The sequence below is a fragment of the Notamacropus eugenii genome, chromosome 1, assembly GCF_028372415.1.
Source record: "Notamacropus eugenii isolate mMacEug1 chromosome 1, mMacEug1.pri_v2, whole genome shotgun sequence".
Lineage (NCBI taxonomy): Eukaryota > Metazoa > Chordata > Mammalia > Diprotodontia > Macropodidae > Notamacropus > Notamacropus eugenii.
In genome coordinates, this window is record NC_092872.1 from 601,948,120 (window position 1) to 601,969,003 (window position 20,884).

At 38.8% G+C, this 20,884-nt stretch overlaps 1 protein-coding gene across 2 annotated transcripts in view; it reads right to left on the minus strand.

The window, feature by feature from the left end:
* Nucleotides 1-20,884, minus strand: part of ACSS1 (acyl-CoA synthetase short chain family member 1) — a 65,891-nt gene that overhangs the window by 5,162 nt on the left and 39,845 nt on the right. For both annotated transcript variants that reach the window (XM_072634625.1, XM_072634626.1), the window contains 7 exons: nucleotides 14,499-14,646; nucleotides 12,801-12,938; nucleotides 8,194-8,286; nucleotides 7,027-7,139; nucleotides 5,734-5,860; nucleotides 3,740-3,867; nucleotides 3,476-3,539 (listed from right to left, as the gene is read on the minus strand). In XM_072634625.1, the coding sequence (XP_072490726.1) occupies nucleotides 3,476-3,539; nucleotides 3,740-3,867; nucleotides 5,734-5,860; nucleotides 7,027-7,139; nucleotides 8,194-8,286; nucleotides 12,801-12,938; nucleotides 14,499-14,646 (811 nt within the window). The remainder of the gene's footprint in view (nucleotides 1-3,475; nucleotides 3,540-3,739; nucleotides 3,868-5,733; nucleotides 5,861-7,026; nucleotides 7,140-8,193; nucleotides 8,287-12,800; nucleotides 12,939-14,498; nucleotides 14,647-20,884) is intronic.

A 20,884-nucleotide genomic window follows, 5' to 3' on the forward strand; every position in this document is an offset into this window, starting at 1 on the left:
GGGACTGTATTAACTCATATGAATATCAGCCTCCTATATGCCTCAGGACTTACATCATAATTGACGTAGTTATAGAGCAAAGGAGTTAAGAAACCTCCAAATGCCTATGATATCCCAATATTTAGTCAGCTAATAAATAATTATTTATTAAGTGTCTACCATATACCAGACATTGTGCTAGGTTCTAAGTTTGACAAAGTCAAAGCAATGAAATGATTGCTATGGGCAAGGAACATACATTCTTTCAAAAGAGACTATGTATACATAGATAAGAACACACAAAATAAATACAAGGTAGCTGGGGCATGGGAGGAGGCCCCGGCAGTTGAGATCAGGAAAGGTTTTTTCAGAAGGTGAGCTTTGTCCTGAAGGAAATGAGAGGTTGTATAAGGTAGAGATAAGGAGGAAGTATATTCTATAACTCTGGGTCATGACCCCATATGAGGTCATGACCAGTGGAAAAAGTGGAAAAAGTCGTGCAAATCTATACACACGTGAGGTAGCCAATGCAATGGTACACAAAAGGGGAGTTTAGTGAAGATGGAATGCCATGTATGAGGAACAGAAGAGAATGCCTTCTATGGCTGCACTAGAGAGTGTGAAAAAAGAAGTAATAAAGTAATATGTAATGAAGGAAGAAAAACAGGTTGAAACGCAGTTGAAAGGGGCCTTTAAAAAGAAGGAACTCAAATTTCATCCTAAAGGGAATAGTTTATTGCAGTTTTTTGAATAAGGGAGTGAAATACTATTGTCAGGTTTCCTGATAATCACTGGGCCACAAGGGAGCAAATATGTAAGATTTCTTGAGTAGAGACAAAGAAAAGAGTCTTAACATCTTTTAAAGCCCTTTCAAGAATATATTCTATTTGAAAGCAAACTTTACTGGTATTTGAAGTAAGGAAGAAAGAGAAGAAAGAACTCAAGTGATAGGCTCAAGGGGCCAAGACTATTATCCAATATACCAACAGAGGTTTTAGAATTGGGAAAATATAAGACCATTTATAAATAATCAAAGCTCACATTCATATAGTGATCTATCAGTTATTTTCCTCATAACTGGCCTGTGAGGAAAGTAGTTAGTATACATATTGTTGCCCCATCTTATGGATAAGGAAACTAAGATTCAGAGAGTTTAGGAGGCTGAGTAACTTACCCAAAGTCAAAGACAGCATGGAGCTGCGACTAAAATCCATATTTCCTAAAGTCCAAACTACTTAAGCTGACCATTATTAGACTCTCCATGGCCTGCTGCCAAATTACCTTTGCATCTTTAACTCCTTTTACAAACTTTATTCCCCTTCATTCCCCTTTATTCCTCTTCACAAACTCTACATACCAGCCAAACCAATCTATTCACAAACCTCTAAGAATATCTTATATTTTCCTGGATTTGTGCCTTTGCTCACATGCACTCCATAATTCTTGATTGTCCTCACCATCTACCTATCAAAAATTTTATTCATTCTTCAAAGCTCAACACAAAAATCTCATCTCCCACAAGAAGCCATGGCTGGCTATCCCATGAAGAAGTAATCTCTTGAACTATAAACTCCAATAGCATTCATATATGATACTTATCATATACTACTTATATTTTGGGTCTGGGTGTAGTAAGCATTCAATAAAAATTTTCTGAATGAAATAAAAAAGAATTTCAGCCTCATGTTCCAGCAGTTGACTATTCTAACACATTATAAGACAAAACAAAGCTGGAGAGTTATAGAAATTTTCTTGGCAGTCAAACCAGACTCAAGAATAGAAAAGAGAGATAAAAGATAATAAAGCAACAGGAAACTACTAACTACCTTTGGTGGATTAGAAATTTTCTTCTGTAAGACCTAAGCCCAAAATAGATGAGTAACCAAACATACCACTGGAAAAGGTCTTGAACAGATTTTTGCTTAAAGAAAATTCAGAAATACCATAAAATTATAGCTGTTATATTTAGGAAACAGCAAGAAGGAGAAGAGAAAACTAGAAAGGATAAATGGCAAGGTTGGGGAACCTGCAGCCTCAAGGTCACATGTGGCCTTGCAAGTCCTTAAGTGTGGCTGATGGGGTGGTTGGTGGCATGTACTTGGGCCCCAATTCTAAAATCACATTTCTCTTTAAAAATCACATTTCTCCCTAGCCTCAAAATACTATCTCAGGCAGTTTCTTCCTCAAGGACATAGCCTGCCCTAGCAACAGCCGTTATCGCCTTTCCTGCTCTAGTAGCCAGCTGCACCCATAGAACTCATTAGTTTGAACCAGCTGTGTACTGAACTGGCTGTGTACTGGGTCATAACGACATTTACTACTCACTGACCAGTCATATGTATTCTAGACTTAGACATACCTATACTCCCTTACATTAATTTTGTCTAACAAGACATTGACCAGAAACTTGGCTTTTCCTGATCAGCCCTGACCATTTGTTGACTTAGTGACATTTCTGATCTAAAACCACACCTCCAGCCCACCTCCTTGGGCTATTTTCCAATGAATTTTGGGTAAAATACCTGCACAGTAGATATCAAAAGTGCATGTTCCTTTAAGAACTGACCACTCCTTAACCACTCCCTAAACCCACCCCAAAACACCTAGTTAGCATATTTGGCACAAGTAATACTATAGAATGTACTATATAAACTTTCCCTGTACCCCTTTAAGCTTGCAGGTTCCCTAAGAACTCTTGCCCGCTCAAAAGCGCAATAAATAATGCTTAAGTTCTTGAATCCTTCTCCAGACTACCTGCCCCTGGTACCCAGGTCTTTGTGAGGGTCTCACATCCCCTTTCCAGCCCTTATCACGGCCTTTTGACCGAATCCAAATTTTAACATAAAAATTTGGATTCGGTCAAAAGGCCACACTTAAGGACCTACAAGGTCACATGTGGCCTTAGGTCTCCTCCCCACCCTGAGATAGGGCATACTTAGAAATTTGCCACCCCTTTTTGGCCTTTTTAAAAAATTTTCACTATCTTATCCATGGTCAAATTAGCACACATCAGCAAACTCACAGGAGGTCACCAGGATATTTTACATTTTTGAAGGAAACAGTAATACAAACTTTTAGGTATTTGGCCTTTCTTTTGGAACCATAAAACAAGAAATTTTGGGGACTCTATCATAGGACAGAACAGTAAATAGACTTTGGAAGGAGAAATGCCATGTACTCTTTTCATGAGCATTCAGAGGACATGAGAAGGGCATAACTTCCCCCCAATGATGCTCAAAAGACATTCATTTCTCTAGTACTGCCATCTTCAAATAATACCCATTTAGACTCAAATCAGTTTCAGAAATCTCTTACTACATAGAATGCCTGCCTTTTATATCAAATGATAATTCTCCTCCCGCCTTTTTTTTTTTTGAAAAAAGAATTTGTTTTATACTCTTCTTGTGGTACCTAGGGACCTCTATTTTCTATGTTCCTTCATAATTTGTATATGAAATTAGAATAATTTGTAAATTATCTCTTTTTTAACACTCACCTTCTCCTTTTATGCCATGAGGATAGCCAATCACTGCTGTTTCAGGCACAGAAGGATGGTTAGCCTGATAATACAGAGAGAAAAGAAAAACAGAACATGCAAGACTAGATAAATAACCAAACTCAGTTGATTAATTACATACCTGAATTTGATGTGTACTAACACATCTGCCTCCCACCCCATTACATATGAAGAAATGAAGTGCTGTAGCAGTGTTTGCAGAAGAGGCAATTAGGGAAAAGAGAACTTTTCTTTGTGAATTACCATTGCATCTTCAATCTCTGCAGTTCCTAGTCGATGACCACTGATGTTTATAACATCATCCATCCGGCCAGTTATCTGGTAATATCCTTCCTCAGTCCTATGAGCACCATCTCCAGAGAAATAATAACCTAGTATAGTAAAAGAGCTTGGCATCAGTAAATGCAAACTTGGCCTTGACGTTGAAAAAGTCCTGCCAGAGTTAATATCCTTCCAATGACCCAATCCCATCTTCTTTCTGCTTAAAAACAAAAATTTCAGTGGTCAAACTGAATCATCCCTGGATTCATTATTCTAGAAAATATGATAAATGGCTTAGAAATTAAGAGCTAAGATCAGAATAGCCAAAAAAATGAAATGCATAGAAAAGTATAGCAGAAGGGGACATGGAAGCAAGAGGACACATTTGTTAGTATTTTGTCTAAAGTTAATATACACATTTTTAAAACAAATTATTAATAACTTTGAGCTTATTATTTCATACATGGTCACTTTTTCTCATGGGAATTAAAACTGGAAGGGACACTAGAGATCATCTGGTTTAACCTCCTCACTGCAAAGATGAGGAAACTAAAGCTCAGATGATGGAAATAGCTTGCCCTTAGTCATACATCTGGTCACTGGCACAGCTGGAAGTTGAACGCAGGTCTCCTGATTCCCTAGTTCAGTGTTTTTTCTGTTGTACTTCTTTCCCATCTTCTCCCCACCCTCCCTATGAAAATCTTGAGACTTCTGTCTAGAATGCCTTGTTCTTTCACAGCCCAGCTTATGAAGGATGGGGTTTTTTAAAAGTCATTCTTGTAGGATTTAGAGCTATAAGGAACCCAGGAAATCAGCAAGTTCCACTCCTTTATCCCAAAGAAAACAGAGGCCCAGAGATTTTAAATGACTTGCTCAAAGTTACATAGTTAATATAGTAGCAGTCTTTTCCTTATTGGAAAAGAGGCCGAGAATTCCTCCATCCCCTAGTTACATTACCCACAATAGGTGGTACAGTTGAGGGAGTGCCAGGCCCAGAGTCAGGAAAACATCTTCCTGAGTTCAAATCTGGCCTCAGACACTTACTAACTGGGTGACTCTGGGAAGTCACTTAACTATTTGCCTTAGTTTCCTCATCTGTAAAATGATCTAGAGAAGGAAATGGCAAATGATTCCAGTATCTTTGCCAAGAAAACCCCAAATGGGGTCACAAAGAGTCAGATATGACTGATAAAGGCCTACAATAGGGACTTGCACTTTTGTTAATACATAATGTAATAGGTCAGGAATACAATAGTATTTAGCTAGGACTCTAACCCATCTTATTTATTTCAACATTTTATTTGAATGCTTTCTATGCTAAAGATGCACTCTAATGCCTCACCATGATAAGAAAAATAATCTTGCCTTTTGAAGGCTATACTAGCAGAGTATCAGCTCTAGCAGGTCCTAATAAGCAAGAAATGGTTTCAAGTACAGTCCCAGAGATGGACCTGTTTGTTGTCTATTGCCCAAAAACCAGCCTAAGTAATCCTGGAGGAGTCCTGTCACTAGGTTGACTTCAAGGGGAATGAATTTTTCAGCCACAGGAACTATCTACTAAGTTACAGGATGTTGCAATCTGTGTTCCATTGTTGGAGTGCCTACACTAACAAAATTAAAGATCTTGGAAATACCAAAGTATTTCAGTGTTTGTTTAAAGGTGCCTAAGAAAATGAGGTTCAATTAATATTTCTGAATCATTCTAAGATCCTTGAATGAAAAACACTAAATAAACATTCCTTCTAACAAGGAACAGGAGGTAGTATGTGTTGTCTTTTCAGTTTTAAGTGCAATAATACAAGATGACCCTTTCCTGCCTTAATTATATTTTCCATATTTATTTCTTGGCTCTTTCCTTTAGAAGGTTGGATTTGGCTCATTGGAACTTTCTGAGAAACAAGAAACTGATATTTTGCTGAGTTGAGATTCTGTCACATCCCTAAGCTATGCCAGGTTATCCACTTACACACTCTTACCTGGATAAACTTTGAAGTACTCATCAACAAATCTCTGATGATCTCCAAATATTGTCCTTGCCATGCCAGGCCAAGCCTGAGTAATACACAAAGCACCAGAGGCATCACCACCTTCTATGACTTTTCCCTAAAAGTCAAAAGATCAAAAAAGAAAAAAACACACAAAAAGGCTCAGTAGAAAACAAATCCTAGTGGAGATCTGAAGAGCTAAAGAAGAAGCCTGCAGTCAACATTGTTTTCTTGGTTGTTTGATATGAGGTAGAGAATAAAAAGCACATGCCCCCCAAAAAGAATTCCCTTTGACTCTTCATTTTTGATAGGAACCCCTCCCCCAGACTGAAAATTATTATTAACTGCACGATTAAATGCATTATGCCAGGAATTATATGAAACAAGGTAAAGAAATGTGGTCTATGCCCTTTAGAAGATGTAAATCTAAGGCAAATGACAGTATCAGTGACCTGAAAGAACTTTGAGGGGCATATCATTACCAAATACCATTATAACATGAATTACATATTAACAAAAGAACAAGAGCCTATTGTGGGTGTGAAATGTTATGGTGAAATCACAGGAATTCCTTGTTAATGCTAACTAGGGGCTGGAGGAATTCTCAGCCTCTTTTCTAATAAAGAAAAGACTGGATTTAGCAGGCTAGGCCAGGGTGAAATTGTAGAAGAGGATATTTCACTGAAGTACAATCTCTAATTGTTAGGTTCTAGGAACACTTGCCTCAGAAGGCTATGCATGGAAGACAAAGAAAACTTGAAGCTGCCCATAACCATCCATTACTTGCTGAACTTTTAAAAAAGCTACAAGACATTCTCTTGATATTAGTGATCTCATGTTGGGTGAGCAGGGTGGTAAGAGACCTAGTAACAGCATTTGAGTTGGAATGTGCAGTTCATCTAAAAAATTATCTGGGAGTTATGGTAGAATATAAGTTCGATATGAACCTTGGGTTATGAAGTATGGGGATAATTGGTGTTGGGGAAGAAAAGGCTAGTAGGTCCCATCTGTTCCCAAGCCCTGAGATTGTGTGCAACTCTGGGTCTGGTGCCTGCCCTTCCCCTACGCAATATTATAAATATTTAGGGAACAACAATGAAAGAGACCTTACAGATATTAGAGATCTAAATGTCAGAGTTCTAAGCTCCTACCAGTATTCCTCAATGAGAAAACAGTGCAGCTGGCAGAACACAAGTAGATTCAGTTGTTGAGGCTTGAGCAAGATTGGCATGAAAATGAGGAGGTCTATAAGATGAATAAGGTGTGAGCGGAACTTAAACTCACCTCTTCATCCACCAAAATTGGAGTAATTCCAAAAAAGGGTCTCATAGCCATACCAGGGATGATCTCAGCCCCCTCCTCAGAAGGCCGAGGAGCAATACAAATGCCTCCTGTTTCTATATAAAGAATATTCAAGTAGGGAAAATTGTAAGTTAGCACAGGGAGCAAGTGATGTTTTTTCCTTATCTAGAATTGATTTTAAGGGGCCCAAAGAATGTCATACAATCTCACTCATCCATTCTGCAAACTTCAGAATACATAGAATTATTCCTATTTTATAGATTCATGGTGATTACACACCTGCAAATTCAGGTTTAGGATTTGAATTTTCTGAATTTATACATATTCTGTTTAAGAAAGGAAATGACCAGTAAATATACTGAAAAATTAAGAAATATCAGAAAGCAAATTAAATTTTGTGGTACAATGGCACAGATGACTCCCAATTGCATGAGTTTTTCTGATGCCTCTGTAGTTCCTGCATTTGTCGGACAAAAGCTAAGTTCATTAAAGGACAAAGTAGCATGTTGAAATTTGTATATGTCTTCCAATGACATAATACAGAATTAAATAATGCCTTTTATTCAACAGCAAGTGTAATACACACAAGCATGTGACATACATACACACATGCATGTATAAGCAAGAACAGAATATACAATTTCTCACCTAAATCATTTTTATATTGCTTTGCAGAATCTCTGTGCAGTGTTTGGAAAAACAAAATTACTCTGATTACATAGAATTAGAATGTCCATGCTATTCTGAAACTGATGAGATTATTGTCCATTCAAACTGACCATTCTAACAAATTTCTTCACCAGTCTGGCTTCATCTCTACTCAGACGAACTTTATAGCAGATTGATGATTTCCACTAGCTGTATTCAGCAGATTAGAATGGTCTTCTGCAATAGATGCCCTAACACTGATTCAAATACATATGAGAAAAAGGAAACTATGTTCATTTAAAGGTGAAAAACTAGATAACACAACTTTTCTTACTGGAGTTAAATAAAGATTTAGCATCACAGACATCTTTCTTAAAAAAAATAGGACCATCCTTATTAAAATTCACCTGGGTACATAAAATAGCACGTAACTCACTGCTTCCTCTACCAAACTAATCTTAGCCATCTCTTGACACACTGTTAGTCATAATGCTTTGTTACCTGTTTGCCACCAGGTGTCAACTAGTGTGCACCTGCTATCCCCCACCACCTTGTAGAGCCATTCCCAGGCCTCCTGGTTAATTGGTTCTCCCACTGAAACCAAAACAGTAAAAAAGAATGATGTGAAAATTTCAAGATTTGGGTTCAAGGAAATTAACTGGATTTGTTATCATTTTTTTTATTGATCCTATTTACCATGAACTGCTTTTGTCCTGTAACTGCCCAAGTTATGGCTCTCTTTTCTCTAAACTTCGCTCAGAAATTCAACTGGTCTGTTATAAGTTAAGTTTGAAAACCCATTTCTTCTCATTGCTCTATTCTCGCCTCAAGGGACTCTGTTATGGGGGATCCATGTGCATATCGGGAAGTCTGGTCTAGTATCTTTACACCACCAAGCTATCCTTCAAGGATGTCATGTTTGCTGTCCAAAAAAATCTCGCCCACTCACTATCTTTTGACCTTACAGGTGGGTTCAAACAGTGAACGCATCTTAGTCACAGGAGGGAAGGAAGGGGTTTTGCTAGCCACTCAGTTCCCAACTTTCAACCAATCATATTGTTCCTTCTTGACTCAGGTATATAAACAGTCATATTGTCCTCAACTATATTGTGTCACCTACCCCATTTTACTACTTGTTTGAACCTTGTAAAAATGAGGTAAGTCTTAAGTTTGGCGTCTTAGGTCTAGAAACTGAGTCAAAGATCTATTCTGTTGATAGGTTTGTGCCCTACTAATAAAATGCTATCTTGCTTCAAGAAAATTGAATTTTGTTTAATTTTACTTGCAACAGTTTTGAGTTTGGGTCACTTGCCTTTCCCCCATAGGCAAGATAAAATGAAATTAATCTGTTAAGTGTCAAAAATCTAAAAATATGGTCCCCATCTTTGGCCCCCACATTCAAGCCCCTGGCTTATCCATATGGCTCAAAAGAAGGTAGGATGTGGATACCCTGTCATGACCTATAACATAGTGAATAGAGGTTCCGGATTAATGACCAACCACAGTCACGTTGATATGGGGAGTCCAGAGGCAGAGAGAAATGACAACAGAACTAAGAGGATCAAGTCATAGGGAAATACGGGAACAGAAACTAAGGCACAAGTCAGATTTAAAAAAAAGACAAGACTGTGTATGGGATGAAGCAGAAAATCAAAATGAAAGCCCAAAATCCAGGACCAGAAGCTGTCAGGTCCTTGATTTTTGGCTTCTGTTCTCATTCTAACTCAGAGAAAGAAGATAAGTTCCCCTGAACCAAGGCGGTTGCGAGGAGGGGATGCTACAGTTGTGAAATGGTTCAAGCACTTTCAAAGGAGGTGACTACAACATTTATAGATAATGGGGTCTCATAAAAAAGCAGAACTTTCAAGAAAAATTAATAATATAATGTCAAAATAAAATACTGGTTGTTACAAAAGAGTCTTAGAAATGGGTCCTTCTTACAGAACCATCTTTCAAAGGCTTTACCATGTTATAACATAATTACCTTCTTCGTGAAGCCTTTCCTGATTCCCCAAACTGCTAGTGCTTGCCCTCCCTAACTACCTGTTATTTCACTACTTTCTGCATTTTTGTACTTATTCTTTTTATATAATACATGGCATCCAGGTGGCACAATGGATAGAGCATTGAGCTTGGAATCAGGAAGACTCCTCTTACTAAGTTCAAATCTGGTCTCAGACACTTATTAATTGTATGACCTTGAGCAAGTCACTTAATCCTGCTGCCTCAGTTTCCTCATCTATAAAATGAGCTGGAGAAGGAAATGGCAAACCATAGCAGTGTCTTTGCCAAGAAAATCCAAAACTAGGTCACAAAGAGTCTGACACAATTGAACAACATTTTTTTTATCTTTATTCTATATTTAATTATGAATCAGAGATTAAATTATCCTATATGAGCCATCACCAGGATTGTGTACCTGGAGCTCACCTGCAAATTTCTGAGGGTGCAAGGGACATGGTGGCTCAGCATTTGGATGCATTGGAGATAACAAATTCCCTAAGTGCTTCCAGCCATGTAGTGGGTCAGCACTAAAGGAAATGGTCACTTTGAAATAATGAAGCAATCCCTTCATTGACTGCTGACACAGATGAGCCAGTGACTGAACGGACTTCATAAAAGGAGAGACAACTTCCTACTCATTCTCTTACTTTGACTCTCCCATGTAGGAAATAGTGTGTTCTTTCTCTCAGCTCCCTACAAAGGTGGGAGAGTGGATTGCATTCATTTCTTAACTTTGCTGTCATTTCAACATAGAGCATAGATTCAACTACCCAAGCTTACATGTGGAGCTCTAGCAAGTCTCCACTGTGTTTTCTTTCCTCAGCAAATGATGGAGCTTTTTCCTTCAGGTAGATGTGTCCGGCCTTATACAACCAAGTGAGTTTGAGAGATCTGGAGGTATTGTATCCAATGAGTGAAGCTAACTGCTGGCAAGCAAAGCTTTTCTACTAATAAAAGGGAAAGTCCAAACCCTGACCTGGCTTGTCAAAAGACATGAACTTTGAGTGCAGATTTGAGGTGAAATGTAAAATGCAGAAGAAATATAAAATAATCAGCAGTCCTGCAAGCTCCTTTAAATATCTTTAAGTAGCAATCTCCTGGCCAGGTATTATCACTTCCTCTTGTTTAGTTTAAATATGATTGCCAATCCACACTTGTGAAAGTCGTTTGTGACTTAGCTTATTGTTTGTGTATAGGAAATAAACAAGTCCCATACTTGATTCATATTGTACATTGAGTATCCTTCTATTCTCTCAGAGAAGTCCTAAATGTGAGTGTAAACCTTAACTATAAGTAAATCATTTTTAAGGAACTGAAGGTGGGGTTAACAAGCCAGAGTGTGAGAAAATGGAGCCTACCCCCTCTCTCATTAAAGATCACACACCACCACCCTCAGGACTGAACCCAAGTCAGACTTCATGCCTGTGTCCAGAGCAGAGGGGCCCTTATAGGGAAAGGAGATAAGTATAGTGCTCCAGCCCTATGGATCCAGTAGTTTATTGCTAAGCATTAAACTTATATTTGTATTTGTTTTCTCTCCAATTAGAATGTAAACATTTTGAGAGTAAGGCTTATGGAATTCCCTGAGAAACAAAAGATATATTATGCCAATATATAAATCAAACTACCAGCTAACTAAAGGAATGAATGGCACAGTGACTAGAGCACTGGCCTTGGAGTAAGGAGACCCTGAGTTCAAATACAGCCTCAGACATATACTACTTGTGTGATCCTGGGAAGTCACTTAGTTTCCTCAGCTGTAAAATGGGGGTAACAGCTGCCTCACAGGCTTGTGAGGATCAAATGAGATAGTATTTGTAAAATGTTTAGCACAGGGCCTGGCACATATTAGGTGCTATGTAAATACATATTCTCTCCTCTCCCTCACCAATTCCCACCCAGTAACCTCAATTATCACCTTCCTATAAGTCAGAACCCTAAACAATTGCCTTGGGAATATCAGTGTACCCAGACTACCATTCCTACTTCTAGCCCAGTCCCTACAGCCATCATCAGGGGAAGCAGTTCCCATGGAAAGGGATTAGCCACCTCCATCAACCTACTGGGCAAGCAGTCCAACCTAGCTGAAACAGGAAGGTATCCTGAGAGAGAGATAAGAGGTGGGATGTGTGAGGTAAGTCCAAATACCAACATTATCACTATCTTCCTTTATACTCTACTCAAGATAACCCGAGATCCAAACCCAAGAGCCTTGAGAATAGAAGCTCCCCCAGGACTCCCAGTCCTACCAATCTACACAGCACTCTTTGGGGGAAGAAATCACTGTGGAGAAGGGTCCCATCTTCCTCACCACCATCAAAACCAACCACTGACCAACTAACCCATAGGCAGATAAGCTCAAAAGCCCTGACAGCAACAGCACCTTCCTTCCCAACCCCAATTCACTGGTCCTGCTTCCAGTCCATCCTCCATAGCTTAGGAAGCAACCTGTGCAAAGATGAGACCTGAAAACAGCTTCTGAGAATGATGCAGCAACAGCAACACAAGATAAAAGGGGGAAAGTTCTTGTCACCAAAGTCCTTGGTTCTGTCCAGATGATGCAGTTATCAGAAGCTGATAGGGTTTTATCAGTGCAAAAGACTGTAAAGATAATGCATTGCATCTGTTTTGCTGCTGCACTGTAAGGACCTTGGGTCTTAGAGCTGAATCACTCTCTGTGTGTTGTCTCCCTCGCTGGAATGTGAGCTCATTGAGAGCAAGGACTATCCTTCTCTTCTATTTATCTACCCAGCACTTAGTACAGTTCCTAATTTTTTTTCATTCATCCTTCCTTTGTTTTTGTATTGCTAGTATCCAGCACATAGCATATTGATTAATGATGGTATCAACTCTAAGGCAAGAATAATGTAACTCAGTGTTCCTCAAAAACTACATACTATTTTTTATAAGCATAACATTCAAATATACCCATTAAAACATGTTCCTTCTTCATGAAATGATTGTAATTCAAAATGCAAAATCCATATTTTCTGTTGCTTTTTCAATTATATGATGCTTTACAATACTCACTTATTCCCTAAGTGTATTGAATAAGAAAAACCATACCCCAAACTTCTTCTAACATAAGCAAATGTGTGTCTTACCTGATCCTAAGGTTCTTAAGGAAGATCTGTCATACTTCTTAACCCAAGCATCTCCACAATTCAATAGTACCCGGAAAGCAGTAGGAGCACCATAGAACTGATTAATTTTCAGTCTTTGTACTGTCTCCCAATATCGACCTACAAAAATGCCCCCAAATTCACTGTCATTCCCACAGGTCATAGAATGGTTTTGATAACTCTAAACATTTCTAAATGACAAAACAGTAGCTACCAACAATATGATGCTGGCAGAAGTCTTTTTTCATTTGTTTACTGGGTGATTTAACATATCCTCAGTGCAAAGCTATAAATCTTAGGCTATATTAATATTTTCCTATTGTCTAAGAACACTAAGTCCCCTGTGGATAACATTTTTAGGAAACAAACTTCTCTTGACACTAAATAACCATAACTATCTGGGGGGAAAATACAGAGTTTGAATTAATGTTCCATTGAAAACAGTGATAGCTATATTATATTTTAATAAAAGTTATAAATAAGAATAATCTCCCTGTTAGCATTTTAGAGACTCTCTCATAAAATACACTGTGTTGCCTTAAATTATTCTTTCGTATAAGGGCAGAATTTTCCATTAGATCTGAAGGAACCAATATTCATTTACAAAATAGGATTTCTAGCTGCCCCTGAGACAGGGGAAAATTATAGTCATTATTATAGATATAACTATGACTTAAGAAAACTCAGAATATTTTCCACTCTACAAAAGGATTGACCACAGGGATTTTTGAATAGCCACATTTATAGTATGGTTTACAGATTTACAAAGTATAGTTTATAATTTACAAAAATTTAATGTATCCACAACTTTTCAGAAACACAACTATCAGGTAAAACTCCTAAATTATCTTTGTTACATGATATTAACAATTGGCTACTGTGTCATTTTCTCCATCTTAATGTTGCAGTTTACCAAAAATAACGGTTTGTAGTATTGGTGACTTCAGCAACCAGTTACCTAAGAAGATATTTTAAGTGGATAATTAGTGTCTATTTAGTGCTTAATCAAGAGAAGTATTAAGAACACTAAAAGCACTGAGCATCAAGTCATAAAAACCTAAGCTCAAATTCAGACTCTGCAGATTTCTATTTGGCCCTAATCAGCTCCGAGCCTCTGATAGCTTCTGAGTATCTAATGGTCTCCTTATCTGTAAAATGGAACTGATAATAATACCTATTCTGCAGTCTTCACACGGTTACTAAGAGGATCAAATGAGATAATGGATGTGACCTTTGTAACTATAAAATGCTATACAAGCGTAAGCTTCATTATTCTAATTATTTCCCTTCAGTCAAGGTTCACTGAACTGCCCCTTTCATTTGTTGGCTGGAGAGGGATGAAAAGGAACACACTGTTTCTACTCTGCTGCTCTCACAAGTGAAAAGTAGTATTCTTTGACTGTTTTCCCAAACCTCACTATACCTCCAAATGCTTCTGACCTCCCTTTACAACTCCTAAAACCTCACTGCTTTTCCTCATCCCTCAGATGCTTTTCTGGAGAGTGTTGATTCCCTCCCATTGAAGGTCCTTGAGCATATGCAAGCTAACCACTTTTAAGATATGTACAGGAATTATTTTTCAGGTATTTGTTGGACCAGATATTCTCTGAGGTCTCTTCTGATAATGGAATTCTGTGGGCTTCTACAATCTGATTGCAAAAGGAGATCCGGAGACCTCACCTGCATTGGGATAAACTGGGGTGCTCTCAAACAGGACACTGGTGGCTCCATTGCAGAGTGGACCATACACAACATAGCTATGACCAGTAATCCATCCAATGTCTGCCACGCAGCCAAATATATCTCCTTGTCTGATATCAAACACGTACTGGAAAAAGAACAGATGTTCAGAGATAAGCATAATCATTGTAATGATGAAGAAATAGTCCTTTAGACACAAGGGGCAATCATTTTTCATATCCTGTGTTTGTAAAGTACAAATAGAAAAAAAGGAAAGCCAGTTCAGTAAAGCAATTTAAATTAAAAAATTACAGAGATATTGTGTGTGTTCGTCCTTTGTTGCCAAAGAAGACCATGCCATCAGAGAAGTAATGACATGACTTGCACTTGACTTTGTTTTGAGTGAGGGAGGATGTGCAGGTCACCAGCTTCATTTCTCCTCCAGAGCCATCTGAATCCAGTGACCAGATATTCATCAGGATGACTGGAAATGACCCAGGATGAGGCAATTGGGGTTAAGTGACTTGCCCAAGGTCACACAGCTAGTGAGCGTCAAGTGTCTGAGGTGAGATTTGAACTCAGGTCCCCTGACTCCTACACTGGTGTTTTATCCACTGCACCACCTAGCTGCCCCAACAGAGATATTACATAAATGTCTGTGTTAGGAATAATGGTGATGGTGGTGGTGGCAGTGGTAATGGTGGTAACAGTAGGAGTAATGGTGGTAGTAGTAGCAGTAGTAATGGTGTTGGTGGAATGGCATTTACTTGAGAGGCACGTGACACCAGGGGCTAAGAAGGAGAAGCTAACAAGTCTAAACAAAACTAAAAACTCTGAACTCTAATGTCATGCTCTAATAAACTGAACTATCTAATTCAGACCATAAGATATTGAAATTATGCTGAAATCTCATAGAAGTATGGGCTTATAACTTAGAAATCATTAAGTCCAAACCCCTTCATTTTACAGAAGAGGAAACTGAGGCCCACAAGGTTAAGTGACTTGTCCAAGGTCACACAACTAGTGAGAATCTAAGGCAAAGTTTGAACTTGAATCTGTCTGGCTTCAAGTCCGTTGTTCTATTTTATTAAACACTGCTTCATGTCAGCAACATGTCCTTTCTTTCAAATAGTATTTCCTGAGGAACTTTCTACCAAATGCAACATCCTCTGCATAGGTCACAACATTTCATCAGCTAGAGTAATAATATTTCCATAGTGAAACTTGGGAAAAAAGGAAGATGGAGAGATGTAACAGGAGGGACAGAGGTGGGGGTAGGGCTTAAGGGGAACAAGAGGAATAGAAAAGGCCTGTTACAACTGTTCTCAGAAGTGAAGGAATGGGAATATTGATTCTTTCCATCTTCCTCCCTTCCACCAGGATGTATGTTATCATACAGAGAAGCAGTATGGTGTGCTGGAAAAGACACTAGAGTAAGAGTCAAAAAGATCTGAGTTGTATTCCTGACACTGCCCCATACAGCCATGAACAAGTGATCTACCCTCCATGAGGCTCAGTTTTCTCATCTGTAAAAAGAGAATAATAAGATTTTGACTACCTACCTCATATATTTATTGTGAGTAGAGCTCATTTATGAAAATGAAACACATTATGTAACTATGAGTTATCATCTAATAGTGAGAGAGGAAGACCTGGATTCAAATCCCTCTTCTGATCCATAATGGTTCTAAGTGAATTACTCACCCTCTCAAAGCTCTCAACAAACCCCTAAAACTGTAAAGTACCAACCTGTATTAGCAGAGGGAGTTTCTTCACTTGGAAGTTCTGTATACTAATGAAATCACAGGCACAGTTTGTATGTTACCTTTATTTTTATCTCAGTTTTACCCTTTGTGTAGGGGGTAGGCATTAGAGTTTTGTGTATTCAGGCTACTTCCTAACAATTAATGCTTCATGTAAAAGGAAGGAATGGGGCACTACAACATCCCCTCCATTCCAACACACTGACGCCTCTTTCTGAAAAGCTTTATTAAGCACTTAACACTGTGTTTTAGGAGGTGATGTGGAAGATGACAAGAAGAGGTGAAATCTACTAGAGAAAACAGGATGGAAGCTTAACTGAGTGGGAACCTGGGAAACCAAAAGTTGCTCCAAGCACAGCCCCTAAATGAAGTTACAGGTATAAGGTGTAGGATTTAAGGGGAGCCCTCACGGTGCTCTGGCATTGTCTCTTGAGCCAAATGGAAAGCCACAATGCTTTCAAGTGTGTTCAACTCACAGCATCATATGTATGTCAACATAATTTATATATACCTCCATATATGTGTGTATGTCTATGTGTATATGCTTGTGTATGTCAACATCATTGACTGTTGATTATCTGTTGGCAGGAAGTGATGGTTTCTCCTACTCTCAACAACCCTCCAAATGGCACTTTCCTTATAATAAGACTGCTCTAGGAGCCAAAAAGAACTCAGTGTACACTGCCTGAGGGACAGGCCCAAAGTTTTCATTTATTAAATGCCCTGTAAAGCTCCTTGCACCTAAGTGATCCCCATCTCCTTTATCCCTCTTCTATTATTGAGGTAGCCAGGTGTTTCAGTAGACTGAGCATGGGACTTCGAGTCAAGAAGACCTAAACTTGAATCCTACCTCAAACACTAGCTGTGGGAGCAAATCACTTAACCTTTCTTGAGCTCAAGTTTCCTCATCTGGAAAATGGAGAGGATAGCAGGAGTACCTATCTCATAGAGTTTTGAGGATCAAGTAAGTTAACATATTAAAACACTTTGGAAACCTTAAAATACTGACTGTATCTAGCTGTTATTATCATTTATTTGTTTTCTGCTCAGGTGACAAATCTAGCCCAGGTGAGATTGTAGCATGAGAGAATTTGAGGGAAAAAAAAACCCAGTAACCATTGGATTTAGCTCTCCCAAATGCTCCTTTAAAATGTGAAAAGAGCACCTTCTCCAAGTATAGTATAAAAGAAAAGGAGACATATGCTTCTCTTATTCTGGCCACCATTCTCCATGATTCTGTCAGCTGACTACACTCAGTATCAGAAGACCAAGAGTCAGCATGTCTTCACAGGACCCATAAAACACACCCCACTGACTTTTCTATCATGTTAATATTGGCTGCAAATAATTTTATTTGCAAACATGACTTGTGCTCAGCACATCCTCGTTTGTCACGTAAATGTAAGCCAATGAGAAATCAAATGCCTAAGCAAAGGGCCAGGCAGTTTTCCAAGCAGTAAGTTCCATGATCATTCCCAGAAGGCAGTTAATGACCCCAGTAAAAAGAATTAGCAGTAAATGAAACCAAAGTGAAAGACAGAAACATTTGGGGAGTTGTTAAAATCACACAAGCTTTGCTAGTAGTACGGAAAATGTGGTCATTTCAGAACCTTGAGGACAGTGACTAAGCAGTTCACTGGAGGTCTTCTCTTCTCCCCGTGATCCGAGGAATTCAGAGAAAGCAGGTGGAGTTCTCCATCAATGAGGTAATTATGTAGGACAAGCTATGCTGGCAAAGTCTGGGAGCTCTTTCCTGACATCGCTCTCACTGGTTCATCTCACAATCACACTAGAAGATTAAGCTGGCGCCACCTCTTGCCAGATGGAAAACAAAAGCCCCAGAAGCTGGCAAAACCAATCAAAGAGTCAGCCTTGTATGTTATATTTTTTTTAGGTCTGTTAGTATCCCTGGAGTCTCCGGCTACTGAATACAAAATACCAAACTCAATCCTGAGATGCACTAGGAAACTCACCAGACAAAAAGTACAATCAAGTTACTGTGGTCAAAATTTCTTTAATGCTTGTACTTAAGGGGATGGGAAGTATTTTTAAAAGCGAAAGTTTTTTTTTAATCTGTGCAAAGATAAAAATCTAGGGAGCTGATAAGATCATGATACCTAATATGTCCCAGAGGGTTTTCAAAGGGAAAAGACTTTCATACCACTTAAGGATATAAATTCCTACACCTTTGTCATGGGACCAAGGATTGCTTACTGCATCAGATGACTCAGAGAAGAACCCTGAACTAGGCTGTCCTTTGTCAGTCAGTACCTTTGAGTATGTGATCTTTTTCACAGAAGGGGCTGCTGATCCAATCCCTTCTCCCACACCCTAATCTTTGACACCGATTATTGCATTACTCTATCATCCCGATGATTTTATCTGGAAAAATGATTTTATCTAGACAGAGATCCAACAAAAATGTTAGCTGTTCCATCAATAGCGTACAGAACACATTGAACTTGGGGTCAACGGTCCTGAGTTTGAATATGAATTCTGCCACTACCTGTGCAATCGTGCTTGACAAATCTGGGTCTCCCTTTTCTTGTCTATTAAATGAAAAGGACAAAAGCAGCACTTTGAAAAAAGAAAACAGAGAAGAGTTGCAAAGAGGAACGAGAGCACCCATAAGTGCTCTTGAAATGAACTACATGTGCTTGTGGCAACAAAGGAACTCTGGAAGAAAGAAACACCCTGGGATGATGGGGGAAATAGTAAAGCCTTGGAGGGAAAAAAGGACTCCAACAGAGATGGAGGGGAGGGACAGAGAGGAGAAGTAAGTCCAGCACTGGAGGGAAAAACAAAGCCCATGGCAGGGAACTAGAGAGAAAACCTGGGTGTGAGAGATAGAAGTGAATGAGAATAATTGCCATGACATAGGATTTGTTCCTTTGTTTCCCTACTGTTAAAACTGTTTCGGGGGGGGTGGGGGGGGGGCGGATATTCTGCTATTTGAATTGAGAAGGCCAAGATTAATATCTTGCTTCTAATTCATACTAATTATGTGACCACAGGCAAGTCACTTAACCTCTCAGGTCCAAGACAACTAAATCTAAATCTGCATGGTAGAATTTCCATACCAGGAGTTCTCTACATCAAGCTGTCACAAATATGTACTGAGCTCCTCCCTCCCCCCAAAAAAGATATCCTACATGGGGAATATGGCTTCCCACATAATAATGGTAAAGAATACTATAATAACTCACACGCACACACACACACACACACACACTAAAAGAAATACAGAATTTTTAAGTTCTTAAAATAAACATACTCAATATTGTTTTACAAAATGATATGAGTTCACTCTAGTATAGAATGTAATTACCATATGCTACATTTGTTTTTTGAAAGAGCTAATCCCATTTTGTTTAAGGATTCTGAAATGCTAATGCTAGAGAGGACCTCAACAATCACCTAGTGTAAGCTCTTCCTCCTACAAATGAGGGAATTGAGGCTCAGACGGGTCACAGAACTGGTGACACAGCTGGGCCTAGTATATGGATTTCAACTCCCTCTATATGATGCACTGCACTGCCTTTATCAACATGACTTTAGAAAAGCATTGTGGAATAACGAGAAAAATCTTGGCCAGAAGACTTGAGTCTATGTCCTGAGCATAGACAAGTCTCTGAAACCTCAATCTCTTCACCTACAAAAATGGAGACAACACCTCTCCTGCTTACATTACCCGGTTGCTAAGCTGTAGTTGTGTACGGTTTGTCCTTCATTCCAAAAAGGACTATGACATCAGGGAAATAATGACATAACTTGGAATTGAATTTGATTTGTGTCAGGGAGGACTATACAAAGTCTCTAGCCTCACATTTTCCTCTGGAGCCATTTGGGTCCAGGAGCCAGATATGGTCAGGATGACTGGAGATGGCCCAGGATGCAGTGGGAGACCTTGACCTTTTAAGCTAAGGTCTCTTCAAGTTCTCACTTTGAGTCAGACAACACCCATTTGATGAATGAGCCTTTTTAAGAAGTGAGTAAAGGGATGGCCCTTTTAATAAAATCAAACTGGGAGGAAAAGACCTTCAGGGTTGCTGACTAAAAGAGAAAGTTACTATTTACATTCACTCTGAGCCAGAAGGACTTAAAAAGACCAAAGTCTCCCACTGCAAATTCAATTGCAAGTCATGTCATTATCTACCTGATGTCTTGGTCCTCTTTGAGAACGAAGGACAAACCACAACTGTATTGTTAGGAGGACCCAACAAGAAACATCCCTGAAAGCCCTTAGCAGACTGTGAAGTGCTACATTCAAAGATGTCACAAGCATTATCATTGCAGTATCTTTAAAACAATCCATCACTTCACATTTTCCTTTGCCCTTATCACATTTCTTAATCTCAAAGTGATGAAGCATCTGATGTGAGTATATGGCACCATATTTTTTTCATTAAAATTCAGATGTCATTATAGGCTGATTCCTAAGTATCTTGGAACCAGTGTTAATTCATACCACTGGTTTGATACCATTGAAAGGACAAGCAACTAAGAAACAGAACACAAGAATTCTAGTTCCAGATGTCTCACTAACTAGGTATATGACCTTGTGCATATCACTTTACTGCCTTAAGATTGTTTTCACATCTGCCAGATGGGGAGAATAGTATC